At 45.7% G+C, this 18,239-nt stretch overlaps 1 protein-coding gene across 1 annotated transcript in view; it reads left to right on the top strand.

Moving 5' to 3' along the window:
- zdhhc8b (zinc finger DHHC-type palmitoyltransferase 8b) overlaps positions 1–18,239 on the top strand; it is a 112,929-nt gene that overhangs the window by 81,239 nt on the left and 13,451 nt on the right. The window contains exons 2-3 of the mRNA XM_056292918.1: positions 14,820–14,941; positions 18,047–18,204. Of these exons, the coding sequence (XP_056148893.1) occupies positions 14,820–14,941; positions 18,047–18,204 (280 nt within the window). The remainder of the gene's footprint in view (positions 1–14,819; positions 14,942–18,046; positions 18,205–18,239) is intronic.

Raw genomic sequence — 18,239 nt, forward strand, 5'->3', positions numbered from 1 at the left:
CCTGATGGGCCTGGACCTGTTCTCCGCTCTGGGGTTCTCCCTCTTAGACACAAGGGGGGCAGCAATCCTGACTGTCGCCACACCTTGGCAGCAGAAGTGGCCATCGCTGTTTATGGGGCTGGGCTGCCTCTCCGCCTTCACCCATCAACCTCTCCTCAACCCTGCTGTGAAATCTGTCATCCAACCACTGCGCCGCATCCCGTTGGCTCTCCGTGATGGGGTCTCCGCCGAGCTGCAACAACTGCTGGAAGCTGGCATCATTGAACCGGTGGACGCGTCACCTTGGGTCTCAAACCTCGTGGTGGCTAAGAAGAAGTCGGGGGGCCTGCGTGTCTGCGTCGATCTACGTGCAGTAAATAAGGCAGTGGTCCCTGATAAGTATCCACTGCCCACCTCAGAAGAACTCACTGCTCAGTTCTATGGCTCTGAGGTGTTCTCCAAGCTCGACCTCAGACAGGGGTACTTACAGGTGCCCCTCCACCCCAGCAGCCGAAACCTCACAGCCTTTGTGACACATGCAGGAGTGTTTCGCTACACCAGGATGCCTTTCGGTCTCAGCTCCGCCCCTAGCTGCTTCCAGAAAATCATGGTCTCCGTGCTGGCTGGCATACTGGGCGTGGCCATTTATCTGGACGATATAGTGGTACACGGGCCCACCAGTGAAATCCACGACAAGCGCCTTAACATGGTCTTCGCAGCCCTGTCCAAGCACAAGCTAACTCTCAATGCTGAGAAATGTGTCCTCTCTGTGCCAGCCATCGACTTCGTGGGGTTCCGGCTGTCAGCGAGCGGTGTAACTCCACTACAATCCAACGTGGACGCCATTCAGGCCATCCCTGAGCCCAGCTCGGCCGCCCAGGTCGCCTCCTTCCTGGGTATGACAAGTTACTACCTGAGGTTTCTTCCCCAGTACTCTGCGACCACAGCCCCCCTGCGCCAGCTGCTGCGTAAGGACGAGCCATGGGTGTGGTCAAAGGCATGCAGTGACGCTGTGCGTGATCTCAAGACTCAACTGACTTCACCACCAGTGTTGGCTCACTTCGACATCTCCAGCTCCACCTTTGTGACCTGTGACGCATCAGCCACAGCGATAGGGGCTGTGCTGTCTCAAACCCAGAACGGTGTGGAGAAGCCCATTGCCTTCGCCTCCCGTGCCCTCAACCTGACCGAGCAGCGGTACTCCGTGGGTGAGCGTGAGGCGTTAGCCTGTATCTGGGCTTGTGAAAGGTGGCACCTCTACCTCTATGGCCGCTCCTTCACCCTCAGGACAGATCACCAGGCCCTGACAGCGCTGCTGTCCACATCTGGGACAGGCCACAAACCCCTGAGGCTGCATCGCTGGTCTGACCGCCTCCGCCAGTACAACTTCAGCCTGCAGTTCACCCCAGGCAGAGACAATGTTGTCGCCGACCTGCTCTCTCGCTCTGTCTCCACCCCAGCTCCACAGACGGACACTGACTGTGTGGAAAAGGACATTGTCCAAATGCTACACACACCCCTCCAGGCCACTGTCTCTCTGCAGGAGCTGAGGGCAGCCTCCGAACAGGACCCTGTCCTCTCCGGCTGGCCTCACAAGGTCCCAGAGGAGCTGGCTGCGTTCGCCCGAGTCAGACAGGAGCTCTCCTGCTGGAACGACACCTGCGTGGCACGTGGGTTTTGCACAGTGGTCCCAGCTGCTCTCCGTGCACGTGTTTTGAATACGGCGCATGAAGGCCACCTGGGCATTGTGAAACTGAAACAGCGCTGCCGAGACCTGGTGTGGTGGCCGGGGATAGACAGAGATATTGAGGCTCTGGTGAAGGACTGTTCTGCCTGCCTTGTGAGTGGCAAGACTGGCCACCAGGCTCCCCCACCCCTGCAACCTCTCGCCTGGCCCTCTCAGCCCTGGGAACACCTGCAGTTGGACATTTGTGGTGAGATCCATGGAGTTCCCCACCACCAACGCTTCATGGTGGTCGCCTACGATCTACACTCAAAATGGCCTGAACTCACCACTTCCGGCACTGTGACCTCACAGATCATCATCGACTTCCTGGACTCTCTTTTCTCTCGCTGGGGCCTCCCAAAGGCCATCACCACTGACAACGGCCATCAGCTGGTCTCTGCTGAGTTCACTGCTTATCTCGAAAGCAAGGGCATCCGTCATATACGCACTGCGTACTACCACCCCCAGGCCAATGGCGGCGTTGAACGTTTTCATCAGTCACTGAAGAACGGCCTCAGAGCACACATGGCCCAAGGGTGCTCTTTCACGCAGGCCATCCGTCACACTCTGCTGCACTATCGGGCCACACAGCACTCGACCACAGGCGTCTCCCCAGCCTCTCTCATGCTAGGCCGGGAACTGTGCATGCCCCTTGACAGGCTCCGCCCCTCCACACCTCAGGCACCTCCCTCTGGGGTCAGAGCCTCAGTCACTCGTCAGCAGACGCGGATGAAGCAACGGTTTGACCAGTCAAAACAAACCAGGGTGCCAGACATCAATGTGTCAGACTGGGTCAGGGTCCGCAGGCCCCACAGGGACAATAAAATGGCTTCATACTGGTCCTCTCCTCTCCAAGTCACCCGTCAGCTGGGCCCAGCCACTTACCTCCTCAGCGATGGCACTCGGTGGCACTCCAGTCGTCTACGGAAGGTGTCAGCTCCGCCACACACAGCTGGTGACACAACCATAGCCATTCCCTCAGCATGGCGAGACGCCCCGGGGCTTCATGCAGCTCCTACACGGGCCCCAGACATTCCTGGGCCTCAGCTTCCCCTGCCTTCTCCCTCCCCACCTCGGCCTGCCCAGCCTCAGGCCGCCCCGCAACCTGTTCGCACACGTTTACGCCCTGGCCACCTAGAGGACTTTGTGTCAACCTTTCATGTTTGAAATCCTGCCGGGGGGGGGGGGGGGAATGTTATGTATGCACACATCGACAGTGCCGCATTTGATTTGGTGCTGTTCTATTGTGCTGGGATCGATTGGTGATGCCTGCGGGCTCTGGGTTGTTTGATCGGGTCTGCCTTTGATGCTGGGTCAGTCTAAATAAAGAATGCCACGGAGAGGTTGTGTCGAGCGACAGCGCTGTGTCCTGACGTGATTTAAAAATACAATAGTATAAGAAGAGCATATATGGTGAAATCAGACTTTGCTGAAGGTAAATGCTGACTGTGTCACAGGCTTGTGAATGTCCTTCAAAGGAATAGGATAGCTCTATTTTCCAAAAAGAACCTCATGTAGTGAGCAGTTTGATGCAGACAAACAAAATATGCTATCAAATTAAACATGTGTACATTATGCAATGTATATTATATCATCTAAGAAACGTGACACCCAAGCTATAACCTGCAAGCAGTTAAGAATGTGTTGGGGATTTTCAATACCATTTTTTAAGCTATGACTGATTGGGTGAAATATAGTGGCCACAACTGGAGTAGATGCCCTCAGTAGCTCAAGGGGTACAGCAAGACTCTTTTTTTATTTATTTATTTTTATTTAGAATCACATATTAACAGCATTTTTACATAATCATCTTTAGTGAGATACTTTTACAAAGTGATCCATCTTTTCTGCATTTTACAGAGTAATTATAGAACACAAAAATGGAACATGGAGTGTTTCCCCATTTGAGATAAAAAAAAGAAAGAAAAGTACTAAAACCATGCTTACATAAACAAATATAAACAAAAGAAGGACGTTTTGTGGAAATATACAATTTCCACTTCTCCCAAATTTCCGCAAATTTAGTTTCCTCAAGCCTCATGGAGAAGCCGATTCTTTCCATCACAAATGCATCATAGATTATATCATACCAGTCCTCTATAGATGGGGTGTCTGTCTGTGTTAAGCCATTCCTTTGTAATTGCTTTTCTAGCAGCTACACTCAATATTCCAAATAAGTAACTTGTGTTGATGTTTGTGGGTGTTGCGTGTAATAGACCAAAGAGGAGTTTGTCCCGATTAAAAGTAATTTTTGTCCCAAATATAGTCACTAATGAAAAATGGCTTCCTGGGAGCTACAATTTCTCCAGCAGCTGGAAGAGCCTGAGTACAGCAAGACTCTTTAACAACAGAAAGGTTCGAATTTGGATTTGGATTTAGGATTTACTTCCAGGTACAACCAGGAGTGGATGTGTTGGTTAAAAGTGTCCACTAAATGGTATATGATGTGTTTGGTATTAGAGTGAGTCACCTCTGGAAACCAGCATTTATAAGATGGCAGTTGAAAGAGAGTCAGCTCTGTCCCAGTCTTGTGACTCTGAGATAAGGGTGAGATCCTGTATGGAGATGAAGTGAGTGCTGCTTTGTGGAAGAGCTGCCTGCAGCTTGCAGCCTGTCTGGTATTGATCGCGGCTGCTAACGTTGGTAACAAATGCGCGCGTGCTTTGCCAGCCTGCGGAGCAAGCTGTTTTATTCCTCTTTAATCTCTCCGCTTCTGTGACGTCCCACTCATCCTCATCCCAGCAAGATGATTAAATTCAATATCTCATTTTCCTATATTCTCATTGTCTCGTCCATTCATGCATTCCATTTTCAATCTTTTGTCGTGGGCTTGTGCTGCGACCATTCAGGGAACCCTGAGCCTGTATCTTGAATGTTGGTTGGCTGGAGGGTGGCCTCCTCCTTACCTCTTCAGACTCTTTTTACAGCCATTTTAATTACCATGGCAATTCCAGGCCTTTCTTTCCCTCTGGCGAGCCTCGGGAGCTGGAGCCAGGCGGGAGCCAAATCCATTACACGTCTGTACTTTGGGCACCAAAGAGCCTTCAGATCAATAACATTTGTCCAAACTTTTTCAAGTGGTAAAAGAAGTTTCTGCCCCAGTTAAAGTATCGTGGTTACACGAACAGAAGCCTAAAAGTGGCTTGTAAATGCTGCTGATGGGAGCTGTGTGGCATTTTTATTATATACACACAAGTAACCAATGCATGTGGCCGTAATCAGGCTTTTTCTCAGTCACATTTCCTTCCCACACTGTCTGCTCCCAGGCACTTTAAATGGCTGGATTGAGCTGCACTTTGTTATTTCTTTTCCTCTTCTCATTCTTATCATGCTCTGCGGGCAAAGCACATGATTTTTTGACAGGTGGTGAAATTGGGATTTTGTGAGGTGGTGCAATGACACTTGATTTACTTGATTTAAAAGAAAATAAATGATGCGCACTGTAATTTCTACAGCATACAGTCCTCATCTATATTTCATCAGAACTGGGACCAATACAAAACTGTACTGTTCGCTTCCTCCATTCTCTAACCTAAAAGCAGTCTACTGAAAGTGGCTGAGCTTTTTTTCTCTTGCTTTTTCAAAATGCTAAAAAAATATAAGGAATCAAATGTATCCATCCATCCATTGTCCAAGCCGGTTATCCGCATTCGGCTCGCGGGATGCTGGTGCCTATCCCAGCAGTCATTGGGCGGCAGGTGGGGAGACACCCTGGACAGGCCGCCAGTACATCACAGGGCCAACACACACACACAGATACATTCACACCTAGGGACAATTTAATACGGCCGATTCACCTGATCTACATGTTTTTAGACTGTGGGAGGAAACCGGAGAACCCGGAGGAAACCCACGCAGACAAAGGGAGAACATGCAAACTCCACACAGAGGGCGACCCGGGACAACCCCCAAGACTGGATAACCCCGTGGTGGAATCAAATGCATTTTAGTGATATATGCATTTTACTGTATGCTCACCTGTGTTCGCAAGGTTTGATTCTCTCGGGAAGCGCTGGAGATGGGCTGTTTTCGACTGATCAGCTCGCTCTCTTTCCAATACCACCCTGACCCAGATAAGACTCGTGTAAATTGATGGATGGATAAATGAAAGGTGTTCTGGAAAGTACTATTTTTCTTTTTGATGTTGACCGATCATGGAAATGACGAGTCCCCATACTGAATTCTCTATTTATCCACTTCTTTATTTGCTACCACATGGCTGGCTGGATTCTCAGAGGGGATGCTATGTTACGGGCTAATAGTGTGCCTCTCCTGAGAGCCCATTAAAGGTGTGCTGTATGAGCTTGCTGCCATCCATCATGGAGACTTGCAAATGAAGAATATGAAGCAAAATAAATACAAAACCTGTTTCTGTCCATCACCCCACCTCAACCTCCTTCCTGCTCCGTCTCCCAGATAGTACTGCATGCACACTGTCTCACTGAGCAAACAGTGTCATATTGCATAACATAACACAACCACTCTAGTGCCAAGGGGGAAAGTAATTCACAGTAAATGATAGATTGTGGTTATAGGTACTGTAATTCACAGTCAGTGATAGATGGTGATTATATCCTAAACACGAGTGAGAAGAATATAGAGCAGAGTAGATAGTGTCTACGGGGTCTACTTCATTTACTTCCAGCAGATAATGTAAAAATGTTTATCTCCAGGCATATAGTGTAAAGATAGCCAACGTCATCCATACAGGCTAGCCTTTGTGCTATGGCAGCGACGTGCATCTTACGTTATTGGTGCATGCTCACTATTTTTCAAAACAGATTTCTACCACACATTTCTGGGTAGCAAAGTGAAGGGTCCAAGGTCAGTTTTTAATCCAAGCGAGTAAATTGAAGGAAGGATTACAATATTGGAGGGTCAGTGTTGCATGGTGCAAGCCGAAGGGTGGGTGTAAAGCATCAAGGCTTTTCATTGTGGTAATCTCTGGTCATGGTTCAGATCAGTTGAATATCAGTCAAACCAGTAAGTGGATTTTCAAAATTATTCAAAAGAGAAATTCTCTTTCTCCAAAATCCAATCGTATATAGAGCAGAAGGAGAAAAAGACTATCCCAATAATTCGAGAAAAAAAAACCCTGTTTATTTTAAGTTAATTTGATTTTAAAGCTGCTATGGGAAGTTTTGCCTGTGTATGAATGGCAGTCAAATGAGACCATCAGCTAGAGTAGATATTGCTATATGATTATTCAAATGCTTGTCTCTGTGTCGGATTCCCCATGAAATCTGATGAAACAATTTACAGCACACAGACAGGATGCATAACCACAATTAGAGAGTCATCATCTCATCGCTGTATATCTTACAAGCACCCGCTTTTCCAAAACACTGCTACATCACTCTCTCTTCTCTTCAAAACAATGTATGTCAGGGGTCTTCAACATTTTTCAGGCCAAGGACCACTTAGCTGATAGAGAGATGGGGAAGGGATCCCCTACTATTTATATTGTATAAAATGTGTTGCATATTAAATTTGGCCTACAATAATGCATAGGGCGGCTTATAGTGCCATGTATACATAGTAAACATAGTATCTTGTTATCATGCATACAATACAAAGCTCTTAAAATTATTACTAACAGAGTCATATAGTTATCTTTTAATTTAAAACATACATGTGGAAGGGGGGGCAGTGTGGTGTTGCAGTGGTTAGCACGGTCGCCTCACAGCAAGAAGGTCCTGGGTTCGAGCCCTGGGGTAGTCCAATTTTGGGGATCTTCCCGGGTTGTCCTCTTGTGTGGAGTTTGCATGTTCTCTGCATGCCTGTGTGGGTTTCCTTCAGGTGCTCCGGTTTCCTCCCACAGTCCAAAGACATGTAGGTCAGGTGAATCGGATGTGCTAAATTGTCCCTAAGTGTGTGTGTCAGCCCTGTGATGGCCTGTCGGCCTGTCCAGGTGTCTCCCCGCCTGCCGCCCAAAGACTGCTGGGATAGGCTCCAGCATCCCCACGACCCTGAGAGCAGGATAAGTGATTTGGATAATGGATGGATGGATATGGAAGGGGCAGTGAATCCTTAAGCTTATCTGTAGATGACACATATTTCCTACCTTAGTGAAATGTCTGACCTTGGTGAGTGACACACAGCTTGTCTATCCTAGGCCAGATGGAGGTTGGCCATATGAGTGTCAGGCAGCAGTCTTGATGTATTTGCTTTTCAGGTAGGTGAGGGAGGAAAATCCACTTTTGTAAAGATATGATGTTGCAAAAGGCAAAGGGTTCATCATTGCTTTTGCTGTCAACTGTAGGCAAGACATCCAGAATTGGATGAGTGGTCTTGTTTTATATATATTTCTGTACGTACTGTCAGTGGATAGTTTGATGAGCTGATCCGTTACTGTCAAGCTTGCGCTGGTATGTTGTCTTTGAATGGAAACTTGTCCATGTCTTGTCCCTGCACCAGGAGTCAGCCTCAGAAAAGCATTTCCCAGATCGACCCTCCAGTGCCACCAAGTGTGCAACAATTGTGTGTGTTACGTGAGACGAGAGCACTGCAGAATCTCCCAACTCATCCACTGATGGAAATATGGAAAAATGTTACTCCCTGACTGGCTCCCTCCATCTTCTGATTTTTTTTTGAGAAAGCCTTCCATTCTGTCATACAGCTGGATGGCATGTGTGTTGCAGCCTTGCATAGAACTGTTGAGTCTGTTCGGCTCAGAGAAAGCGTCTGCAAGATATGCAAGTTTAGTGACCCAGACGTCATCACTTCAGTTTGCAGCCAGCTCTATGTGGTTTTGAAGAAGTAAAAACTCCCGAATAGACGTGCATAACTCCAACATGCGTGACGACTCCGTTCCACGTGAGAGCCATCGAACCTCAGAATAGTAAAGCAGAGCAGTGTGTTCTTCCCCTGCAGCAGCACAGAGAGTAGAAAAAAGACGCGTTTGCAAAGCACTCTTCTTGGCAAAATTGACAGCTTTCACGACCAAGTCCATAACGTCTGACAATTCAGCACTGATTTCTTTGGCAACGAGTGACTCCTTTTGCAGCATGCAGTGTGTCCACATCATTTGTGGAGCCACATCCATTACAAGTGCTATTAGTCTGCTTTCTAAACCGCCCATGGCTGTTGCACCATCAGTGCATAGCACAACACATTTTGCAATTCAATTTCATTTTCTCTGCAAAAAACATCAGTCACTGTGAAAATTTCAGAGCTAGTTGAACGGTCAGGAAGCTGCTTACAAAAAACATTCCTCCTGCATTTCGTTTTGATCGACAAACCACACAAATGCCCGCAGCTGGACGTCCTTTGACATGTCTATAGATTCATCCAATTGAAATGTAAAAGCCTCTGCCAACCTCAGCTTCTCTATCAGTTGCACCCTCACATCAGATGCCATGTAATCAATACAGCGAGCAATGGTTGTGTCCCACAACGGAATAGTTTTCAGTTTATTAAAGTACTCATCATTCCCAAGCATCGTTTTACATACTATATCACTTGCTGCAGGCAATAGTAAATCCTCTGCAGTTGTGTATGGCTTTTTCTTCTGCGCAATCCAATGAGCAACTTGATAAGCTAGCTCACCAACTTTAGCTGATCATCTCACCAATGTCTGTTGACCTTTGAGAGATTTGAGATGAGCTTGGAAGTATTCCTCTGGTTTTTCTTTTAAGTAGCAGTGGGTTGTCTCCAAGTGACGCTGCAGCTTTGATGGCTTTATAGCTTCATTTGATGGCACCGCAGAGCAGATGACACACACTGGCTATTCAGTGCCCTCAGCTTTAAGTCAAGTCAGTTTTATTTGCATAGCCCAATATCACAAATTACAAATTTGCCTTAGGGGGCTTTACAGCTATACAACATTGTGTCCTTAGACCCTCACATCAGATAAGGAACAACTCCCTTAAAAAAAAAAAACCATACCAGGGAGAAAAAATGAGATGAAACCTCAGGGAGAGCAACAGAGGGATCACTCCCCCAAGACAGACAGACATGCAATGGATGTTGTGTGTACAGAATAGAGCACAATTTACAGAATACAGAATTGAAAGAGGATAACAGAATTATAATAGAACTATAAGCTATATGAAGAATATGATGAGGAGGATGCCAAGTAGCATTCAGGTGGCTGTTACCAACACCATGAAGACTTGGCAGGAGGACAGACTACATGTGCACACAGGGAAGGCTCACATCACACCATTCACATATACGGGAGAAGAGAGGAAAAGACATGATTCAGAGAGAGAAGGATGTGAGAGAGAACAGTTGCAATAATCAATAATCTATACTCTATAATCTCGTAAGCAGGACAGAGCTTGGCAAATCCAATGAGACAGAAACTGACCTTCCATGCAGTACAAGTCGTGAAGTACACAATTTAAAGGAAACTAATTGTAGGTTAAGGCAAAAAATACGAGCGACATACCTGTTGTGCATACATACTTGCCTCCTCGTGTTGTTGTTCCATTTATTTCTTCTGTTTTTTTTTTTGTTTTTTGTAGTGATGTCTCCAAGTGCTAGAGGCTGCTGTGTACTGGAATCAAATACCTCATGTGCATAGGCACATTTAGCCAAAAAAGTTGAATCTGATTCTGATAGCGGGTCCCGATAGGAAAAGGCCCTGCCGCTTGCTGCTGACTTCTTTTTAACTTTGGGTACACAGAGGAGCTTTGTATTTTGAGAGTGGAGAGCTCAAGATGGAATATATGATTTAAGGAGATCAGACAGATATGTTGGAGCAAGGCCATTTAGGATTTTATAAGTCAGCAGAAGCACCTTGGTCGGATCTAACATGGATAGGAAGCCGATGAAGGGAGGCAAGTATTGGTGTAATATGGTCAAATTTTCTTGTTTTAGTTAGGATTCTACCTGCAACATTGTGAAACATGTGAAGACTTATAATACTTGCATGTGGCAGACCTGATAAAAGAACATTACAGTAATCAAGTCTGATGAAACAAATGCATGTATTAGAGTCTCTGCATCAACCATGGACAGGGAAGACCAAATTTTAGCTATGTTACATAAATGAAAAAAAGGCAGTCTTGGTGATGTCTTTAATGTGCTTATCAAAGGAAAGACTGGGATCAAACATAACACCAAGATATTTGGCTGCCACAATTTGTGAAATCAGAGTTGTCGAGCGTTACTGTTATAAGATCAAATTGGTGTCTGTGTCTAGCAGGGTGAATGAACAGCATCTCAGTTTCATCCAAATTTAATAGCAGGAAATTTAGAGATCCAATTTTCCACAGCAGCCAAGATGGCCTCTAAATTAGTAATTCGAGAACGAACAGCCCTTATAGGCACATACAGATGAGTATCATCCACATAGAAATGGAAATTTATTCCATGACTGTGTATGATTTGGCCAAGAGGCAAAATATAAAGAGAGAAAAGTGGAGGGCCAAGTACTGAGCTCTGTGGTATGCCGTATTTAAAATCAGAGAATGTCCATATAATATTATTATAGCAGACACACTGTATTCTTCCAGAAAAGTAGGATTTAAGCCAAGAGAGAGCTAGGCCAGAGACACCAAAATTAAAATGTATTCTAATAATATACAGTGATCATTGGTGTCAAAGGCTGCACTGTGGCCTAGTAGTAGAAGCACAGAGGTGGAATCAGAATCCATAGCAAGTAGAAGATGATTTACCATTCTGTTTAGAGCAGTTTCAGTGAAGTGACAGGCCCTGAAGCCAGTTGAAAAGGTTCATATAGATAGTTTTCTTCTATATGGGTTGAAAGTTGCTGATACACATCTCTTTCTAGTACTTTAGAAAAGAATAGAAGATTAGAGACTGGTCCATAGTTATTAAGAAACCCTGGATCGAGGTGGGGCCTTAAGTAGAGGTTTGACCACAGCTGTCTTACAACTGCTTGGGACAATGCCAGTATTAAGTGATAAATTAACAATGTCTAGCATTGTAGGTCCCAGGAAAGGCCAGAGATCTTTAAAGAGTTTTGCTAGTAAAGGGTCAACTAGGCAAGTAGTTGGTTTAGAAGCTGACACGTTAGTCAAAGTATCAAGAGAGTTTGTTTCAACAGCTGTAATTACAGGGACTATCTGTGGGCTGTTTTATAGATATGGATTTGGTAAGACGGAATCTGCAGGAGTAGGAGTAGCTGGCATTTAAGAACCAATTTTGTTTCTAATCTCATCAACCTTATTGCAGAAAAAGTGTAGAAACTCATTAGTAAAGCTTAGGTACAGCCTAGGTGCTTTTTAGTCAATTTAGCTACAGTGTCAAAGATAAATCTAGGATTATGTTTAGTAATATTGATTAAGTGAGAGAGATACGTTGTTGTCGCAGCAGATAAAGCATGCTTGTATTTCAGTAAAAACTCATGCCAAGATAGGTAAAAAACTTCCCATTTGGATTTTCGCCATTTACGTTCCAGTCTCCTGCAAGCCCGCTTAAGAGCACGTGTCTCGTCATTAAACCAGGGCGTCGGCTGCTTTAGTCACCTAGCTCTGGTAGTGAGATGTGCAACTGAATCCAGGGGACTAGAGAAGGCCACATTTAAGTCACTAGTGAGATTTTCAACAGAGTCTGTCTCTACAGTGAAAGGAGCCAAGACTTCAGGCTGTTGCTGGTCAAATGCAGCTACAGTGGACTGACCAATGTGGCGAGTGGCGATTACATCTGTGCCGGCATAACAGGACAGGCCAATGATGCTTCAGATTTAATGAGAAAATGAGCTGACACACCCTAAGGGTCACAGACCCCCCCCCAATTGAAGACCCAGGATGTATGTAGATCAAAGTAGATCTTTGCAACAAGAGGTAATGCTTATGTAAAATGGAGTTGTTCTACAGTGAAACACTACCACTTTTGACCACAGGGGGTGCACTAAATCAACAAAGTCCTAAAATCCTCTTAGTAGATTTATAAGCAGACCTACTTGGGTTTAGGGTTGACTCCAGGTACAGCGTCTTCAGGCTGTCATCAGCTGTCATCCAGTGCAGGCCATTTCTCTCAGTGGCCATTGAGAGAAGACTGTTAGTAGTCCTGCCAGCTCCTCAGATCAGATGTTCTGAATAATTCAACAAAGCAAAAGAGGACTGGTGGAAGCGGTATACTGTTCAGTGAACATGATCTTGGGGCGCTGATACTAGGAAATTGACTGCTTGACGTCAGAATGGGCTGCAGAGGAGTGGTTGTATCTATATATGTATGTGCAAGTGAATGTATCTGTCATCTATGCATAAGTGTGTGTGTGTGTGTGTGTGTGTGTGTGTGTGTGTGTGTGTGTGTGTGTGTGTGTGTGTGTGTGTGTAAGCTTGCATCTCTCATTATTCAAAACCAGCCAGCTGGACACACAAGCAAGGGTCCTTCCTGAAGCCCCTGCCTCTACCAGGAGATTCTTTACTTATTCATAAATCTCCTCCCTCACATATCTGCAGTCTTCTCAGACATAGTCATTAGCACATCCTAATTATAATGTTGGTGGACCTCAAGAGTCAACACAAAAGCAGAAATGATGTTGCCTGAAGAAATCTAAAGTAATAGAGTTTAACTTTTCTCTGATGCTGTTATTTCTAAGAGTGTATCTCAACTTTCTTGAAAGTGAAGCATCTCAGTGCAGAATGATGACCTGGAGATGGTGAATGAGGTCAGGCTCTGAAGCATAATCTGCTACAGATGGAGATGGTAAAGGCACAGCAGAATTTACCACTCAGCTGCCCTGGAGGTGTCAGGGGCCTAATAGATTGAAACATCCACTTCAGGAAGTACTCATCTCAATGCGCTTAAGTCCTAGACAGGTTGGCATGTAGGTGGCCAACATAATTTAAACACAATGAAACAGTGAGGGAGGGGCTTTAAAACAGGCCCTGATGAAATAAGAAGCTTCTTGCATATATGTGAATGTTCAAACCCATACATCAGAATCAGAGTCATGTTTATTGGCCATGCAGGCTTGCACATACATGGAATTTGACTCCGATTTCATGGCTTTCTCTGTGTACTTAACATAGAATAACGACACAACAATGTGTTGTCGTGTTGTTATCCAACAATATGTGCAAAACAAAAGAAATGCACAAAGAAGCCAAGAACACAGATGGCCATGGACGCTGGGTACATGCAGAAGCTTGTAATGTTGTAATGCTCTTCTTCAGACAGCATGCTGAAGAACGCGAGAAAGACCATTGCATTCGAAGCTTCTGCAGAAAGCACATGGAGCAAGAGAAATAAGCCTGTATATTATTTTTCGAAGTGAATTTTAATGTCACTGGACTTGGACTATCGTTAAGCGTTACTGACTTAATATCTGTGTCACCACTGAGGTGAACCAATGACAATTGGAAAACTAAGGATAGAACAACAGAAACGGGGTTATATTAAAAACACTGCAGTTAGACTGTGGCCTTGGATTAGAGGGTCAGTTAAAGTGCATTTCAAGAGACAGCCAGGTCCACAGACAGTCTGTTTGTCCATCTGTCTGTCCATTCTTCCTGAGATGCTCCAGCATGTTCAGGAAGTGCCTTGGCTTGCCTACACTGTAATATAGCTCAGTGTTGCTGGCCCAAGTATAGCCTTGGCCTCATGAGTCACAGTCAAATGGACCTATCTCAGGCTGAATGGGGGTCGTTAACCCGTCCTGTCTTCATTTACAGCTCACACACATATTATTTTCATTTCTCTATCTAAAGAAAAGGTTACACTGAAGCGTCGAACATGCCACTGTATGTGTGCATATGATAGCTGGGACTCTTTGTGTGTGTGTGTGTGTGTGTGTGTGTGTGTGTGTGTTTTTCCATGTTCCCATTTTCTTTGACACAATGGTTTGCACTTTACAAATGAAGGATTTTAATCTCTCTCTCTCTCTCTCTCTCTCTCTCTCTCTCTCTCTCTCTCTCTCTATCTATCTATCTATCTATCTATCTATCTATCTATCTATCTATCTATCTATCTATCTATCTATCTATCTCTCTCTCTCTCTCTCTCTCTCTCTCTCTCTATCTATCTATCTCTCTATCTCTCTATCTATCTATCTATCTATCTATCTATCTATCTATCTATCTATCTATCTATCTATCTATCTATCTATCTATCTATCTATCTATCTATCTATCTATCTATCTATCTATCTATCTATCTATCTATCTATCTATCTATCTATCTATCTATCTATCTACAGGTGTCCCTGGTTGACCAAGGCTATCTCCCCTGCTGTGCCTCTCTACAATGGCCTGGTCTTCCTCTTTGTGTTGGCCAACTTCAGCATGGCCACGTTTATGGACCCTGGAGTCTACCCCCGAGGTTAGCCTCTGCCACAGCCACGTGCATATGTGCTCTGAAAACATGCATGTTGACATTATTTACATTTGTTTACGTGTTGGTGAGCATGTATGTGGAAAGCCTGTACTACATGGGTATGTTTCAGTCTCTCGGTACCCTGTGATCTCCCTTTGACAGCCTGTTAAAATCACTGTCTGGGCCTCACAAGGCACTTGACTTGATGCTGTTAAACATGTAGGGGCCTGGCGGAAGTTTACAAGTCTTCATATTGTTGGGTGTATTCCCCTCATGCTCATCTGTTTTTCCCATCATGTTCCTCAGAGACCCCCCCCCCCACACACACACACGCACACACAACACAAGCAGTCTCTAATGCAGGCTGGTGGGTCCCAGCCTTATCTGTGTTAAGTGGTGGTGATTTAACCCATTTCCTAGTGATGTTTGCGTTTGGCTTGTAAAACGATAAGCAACTGTCTTTATGAAGTACTCTCTCCGTCCATAAAGCAGTAATAATCATTACGGTACATATGGTGTGAGTTATCTGCCTCCTCAGAGGTGACAGTGGCCTTCTGCTGCTTTCCTTGGTGTGTTTTATGGAGAAACCAACGAGTCCAAGGGGATGGGAAACAAATTCATTACTGTGTGAGAGCTTGTTCGAAAACCAGATGGAAAAACTTGCTGCACAGGTATTTGCCACTGTACTGAATCTACAGCACAGCCAAGATAACCACTCTCTGCTAGCGTTAGCAGCAAGTTTATTTCTATCTGAGCCCACAGCATTACATGTTGAACAGCCCATCTCGCAATCACGGCGCTTTTGTTCGGCACCATCTGACACAAATTATAGCCCTTTTTTTGGGGGGGGGGGGGTTCTCCTTTTTTCTCCCCAAATGTATTTGGTCAATTACCCCACTCTTCAGAGCCACCGCGGTCACTGCTCCACCCCCTCTGCCAATCCAGGGACGGCTGCAGACTACCACATGCCTCCCTCCGATACATGTGGAGTTGCCAGCCGCTTCTTTTCACCTGACAGTGAGGTGTTTCGCCAGGGGGACATAGCATGTGGGAGGATCATGCTTTTCCTCCCAGTTCCCCCTCCCCCCCTGAACAGGTGCCCCAACCGACCAGAGGAGGTGCAAGTGCAGCAACCAGGACACACACCCACATCCGGCTTTCCACCTGCAGACTCTGCCAATTGTGTCTCTAGGGATGCTCGACCAAGCCGTAGCTAACACAGGGATTCGAGCCGGTGATCTCTGTGTTGGCAGGCAACAGAATAGACCGCCACACTACCCGCACGCCCCCACAAATTATAATTTTATCTCCGGTGCACACACACAATTCATGTAGTCTTGTGTTGATATGCAAATACTCGTACACACCTGTGCATGTGTGCTACTGCACGTGGCATATACACGGTTGCGTACAACGCCATGTGGGAAATAAATGCATTTAAATCGGTCCTAGCAGTGGATATTACCACAGGGTGCTCCTTAAATCATTATCCATCACACGGTCCTCACAATTTTGCCCACGCTCGCGTTGAAATGCATGTTATCTGTGTAGAAGAAGATAACAGATGACACCAGGTAGTATGTAACGGTGCCAGACGGCTAATAACTTAAATCATATCAATCTTGAGTATCACTTCTGTTCCAATTTCCCAGCAGGTTGCCAGGTGTCAAATGGTGAGGATCTCATTTTGGATGTGTTCTTTGTTTAATTGTGATTTGAGACAGCAAGGGGGGGGGGAGAGAGAGAGAGAGAGGAGAGAGAGAGAGAGAGAGAGAGAGAGAGAGAGGAGAGAGAGAGAGAGAGGAGAGAGAGAGAGAGAGAGAGAGAGAGAGGAGAGAGAGAGAGAGAGAGAGAGAGAGAGAGAGAGAGAGAGAGAGAGAGAGAGAGAGAGAGAGAGAGAGAGAGAGAGAGAGAGAGAGAAGAGAGAGAGAGAGAGAGAGGAGAGAGAGAGAGAGAGAGAGAGAGAGAAAGATGAGTTTAATATAAATGCTCTGAGAGGGGTTTTAGCACAGATGCATGCATTACCTGCTGCTTTGAAAGGGGAATTGAATTTAAATGGCTGAGCTTTTGTGTGTCGAGTGTTATTTTAACTATGTGTGCGCAACAACAGCAGGTATCAAAGCAAATGGGAGCATATGTTTATTTTTGGGAGGCTTTTCACCTTAAAAATCCATTGGAAGAGACTGGAGTAAGAAAATTAATAGCCCCAAACCGAGGGATTGTTTCTCTTTGGCGGTTTTTTTTCTCCTTCTGTTCATCTCTTTCTGGCTATCTCTCTATCCCTCCTTCCCTCCACATAACACTCCTCCCCCCCTCTGTCTGTCTGTCTGTCTGTCTCTCTTTGTCTCTCTTTCTGTACGTGTGTTCAGCCCCCCGTGTCCTGAAGATATTGTGGTGCGGGAGCGGGAATGTTAGAAAGAGGAGGCCTGTGCCAACCGTTTGAAAGACCACTTTGATCATGTGAAAGACATTTCATTTGCTTTCTCTCCAGAGCACTAGGCATCCGACATCCAACGCAAAGCGCTCAGTCACGGCATAGAGGCATTGTGTGTGAAGATCCAGTAAAATCACTGAAATTGTAAGAGGTTTCAAGCAATTGCAGGAGCGCAGTCAGGACTCGGGGAGTGTCATTTCTCGTCTTCAGTCTAAACAGCCCGGTGGTGTTTTGTGGCTGGATTGTGGCATTAAAACGACACGGGTTAGCGGTGCCATTCCTGCTAAAACGTGCACACCTATGAGACCGTAAAGCACTTTCAATAACACCGGTTACCGTTTGGCTCGGGTTATTATTGCATCGCAGTGTGCTTGTTGATCGGCCTGAATAGGTCAAGTCTATACAAATTCTATATCACTGTGTTTGCTCCTTCTACAGACCGTTAACAGTGGGGATGGGCTTAATTCAAACCAATCTCCTGTTGTCCCTGTCAAATGGAACCACAAATCAGAACTCTGTGTGTGTGTGTGTGTGTGTGTGTGTGTGTGTGTGTGTGTGTGTGTGTGTGTGTGTGTGTGTGTACATGGATGATCCTCTCTGCTCACACACCACTATATGTGCATGATGCATATGTATAATCTGTGTGTGTGTGTGTGTGTGTGTTTGTCTCCCCACAGCGGACGAAGATGAAGACAAGGACGATGATTTCCGGGCTCCACTCTACAAGAACGTGGAGATCAAAGGCATCCAGGTCCGGATGAAGTGGTGCGCCACCTGCCATTTCTACCGGCCACCGCGCTGCTCCCACTGCAGTGTCTGTGACAACTGTGTCGAGGTGTGAACATGCACATGCGCTGATGTGCACACGTA

This window comes from Lampris incognitus, chromosome 1 (genome assembly GCF_029633865.1).
Source record: "Lampris incognitus isolate fLamInc1 chromosome 1, fLamInc1.hap2, whole genome shotgun sequence".
Lineage (NCBI taxonomy): Eukaryota > Metazoa > Chordata > Actinopteri > Lampriformes > Lampridae > Lampris > Lampris incognitus.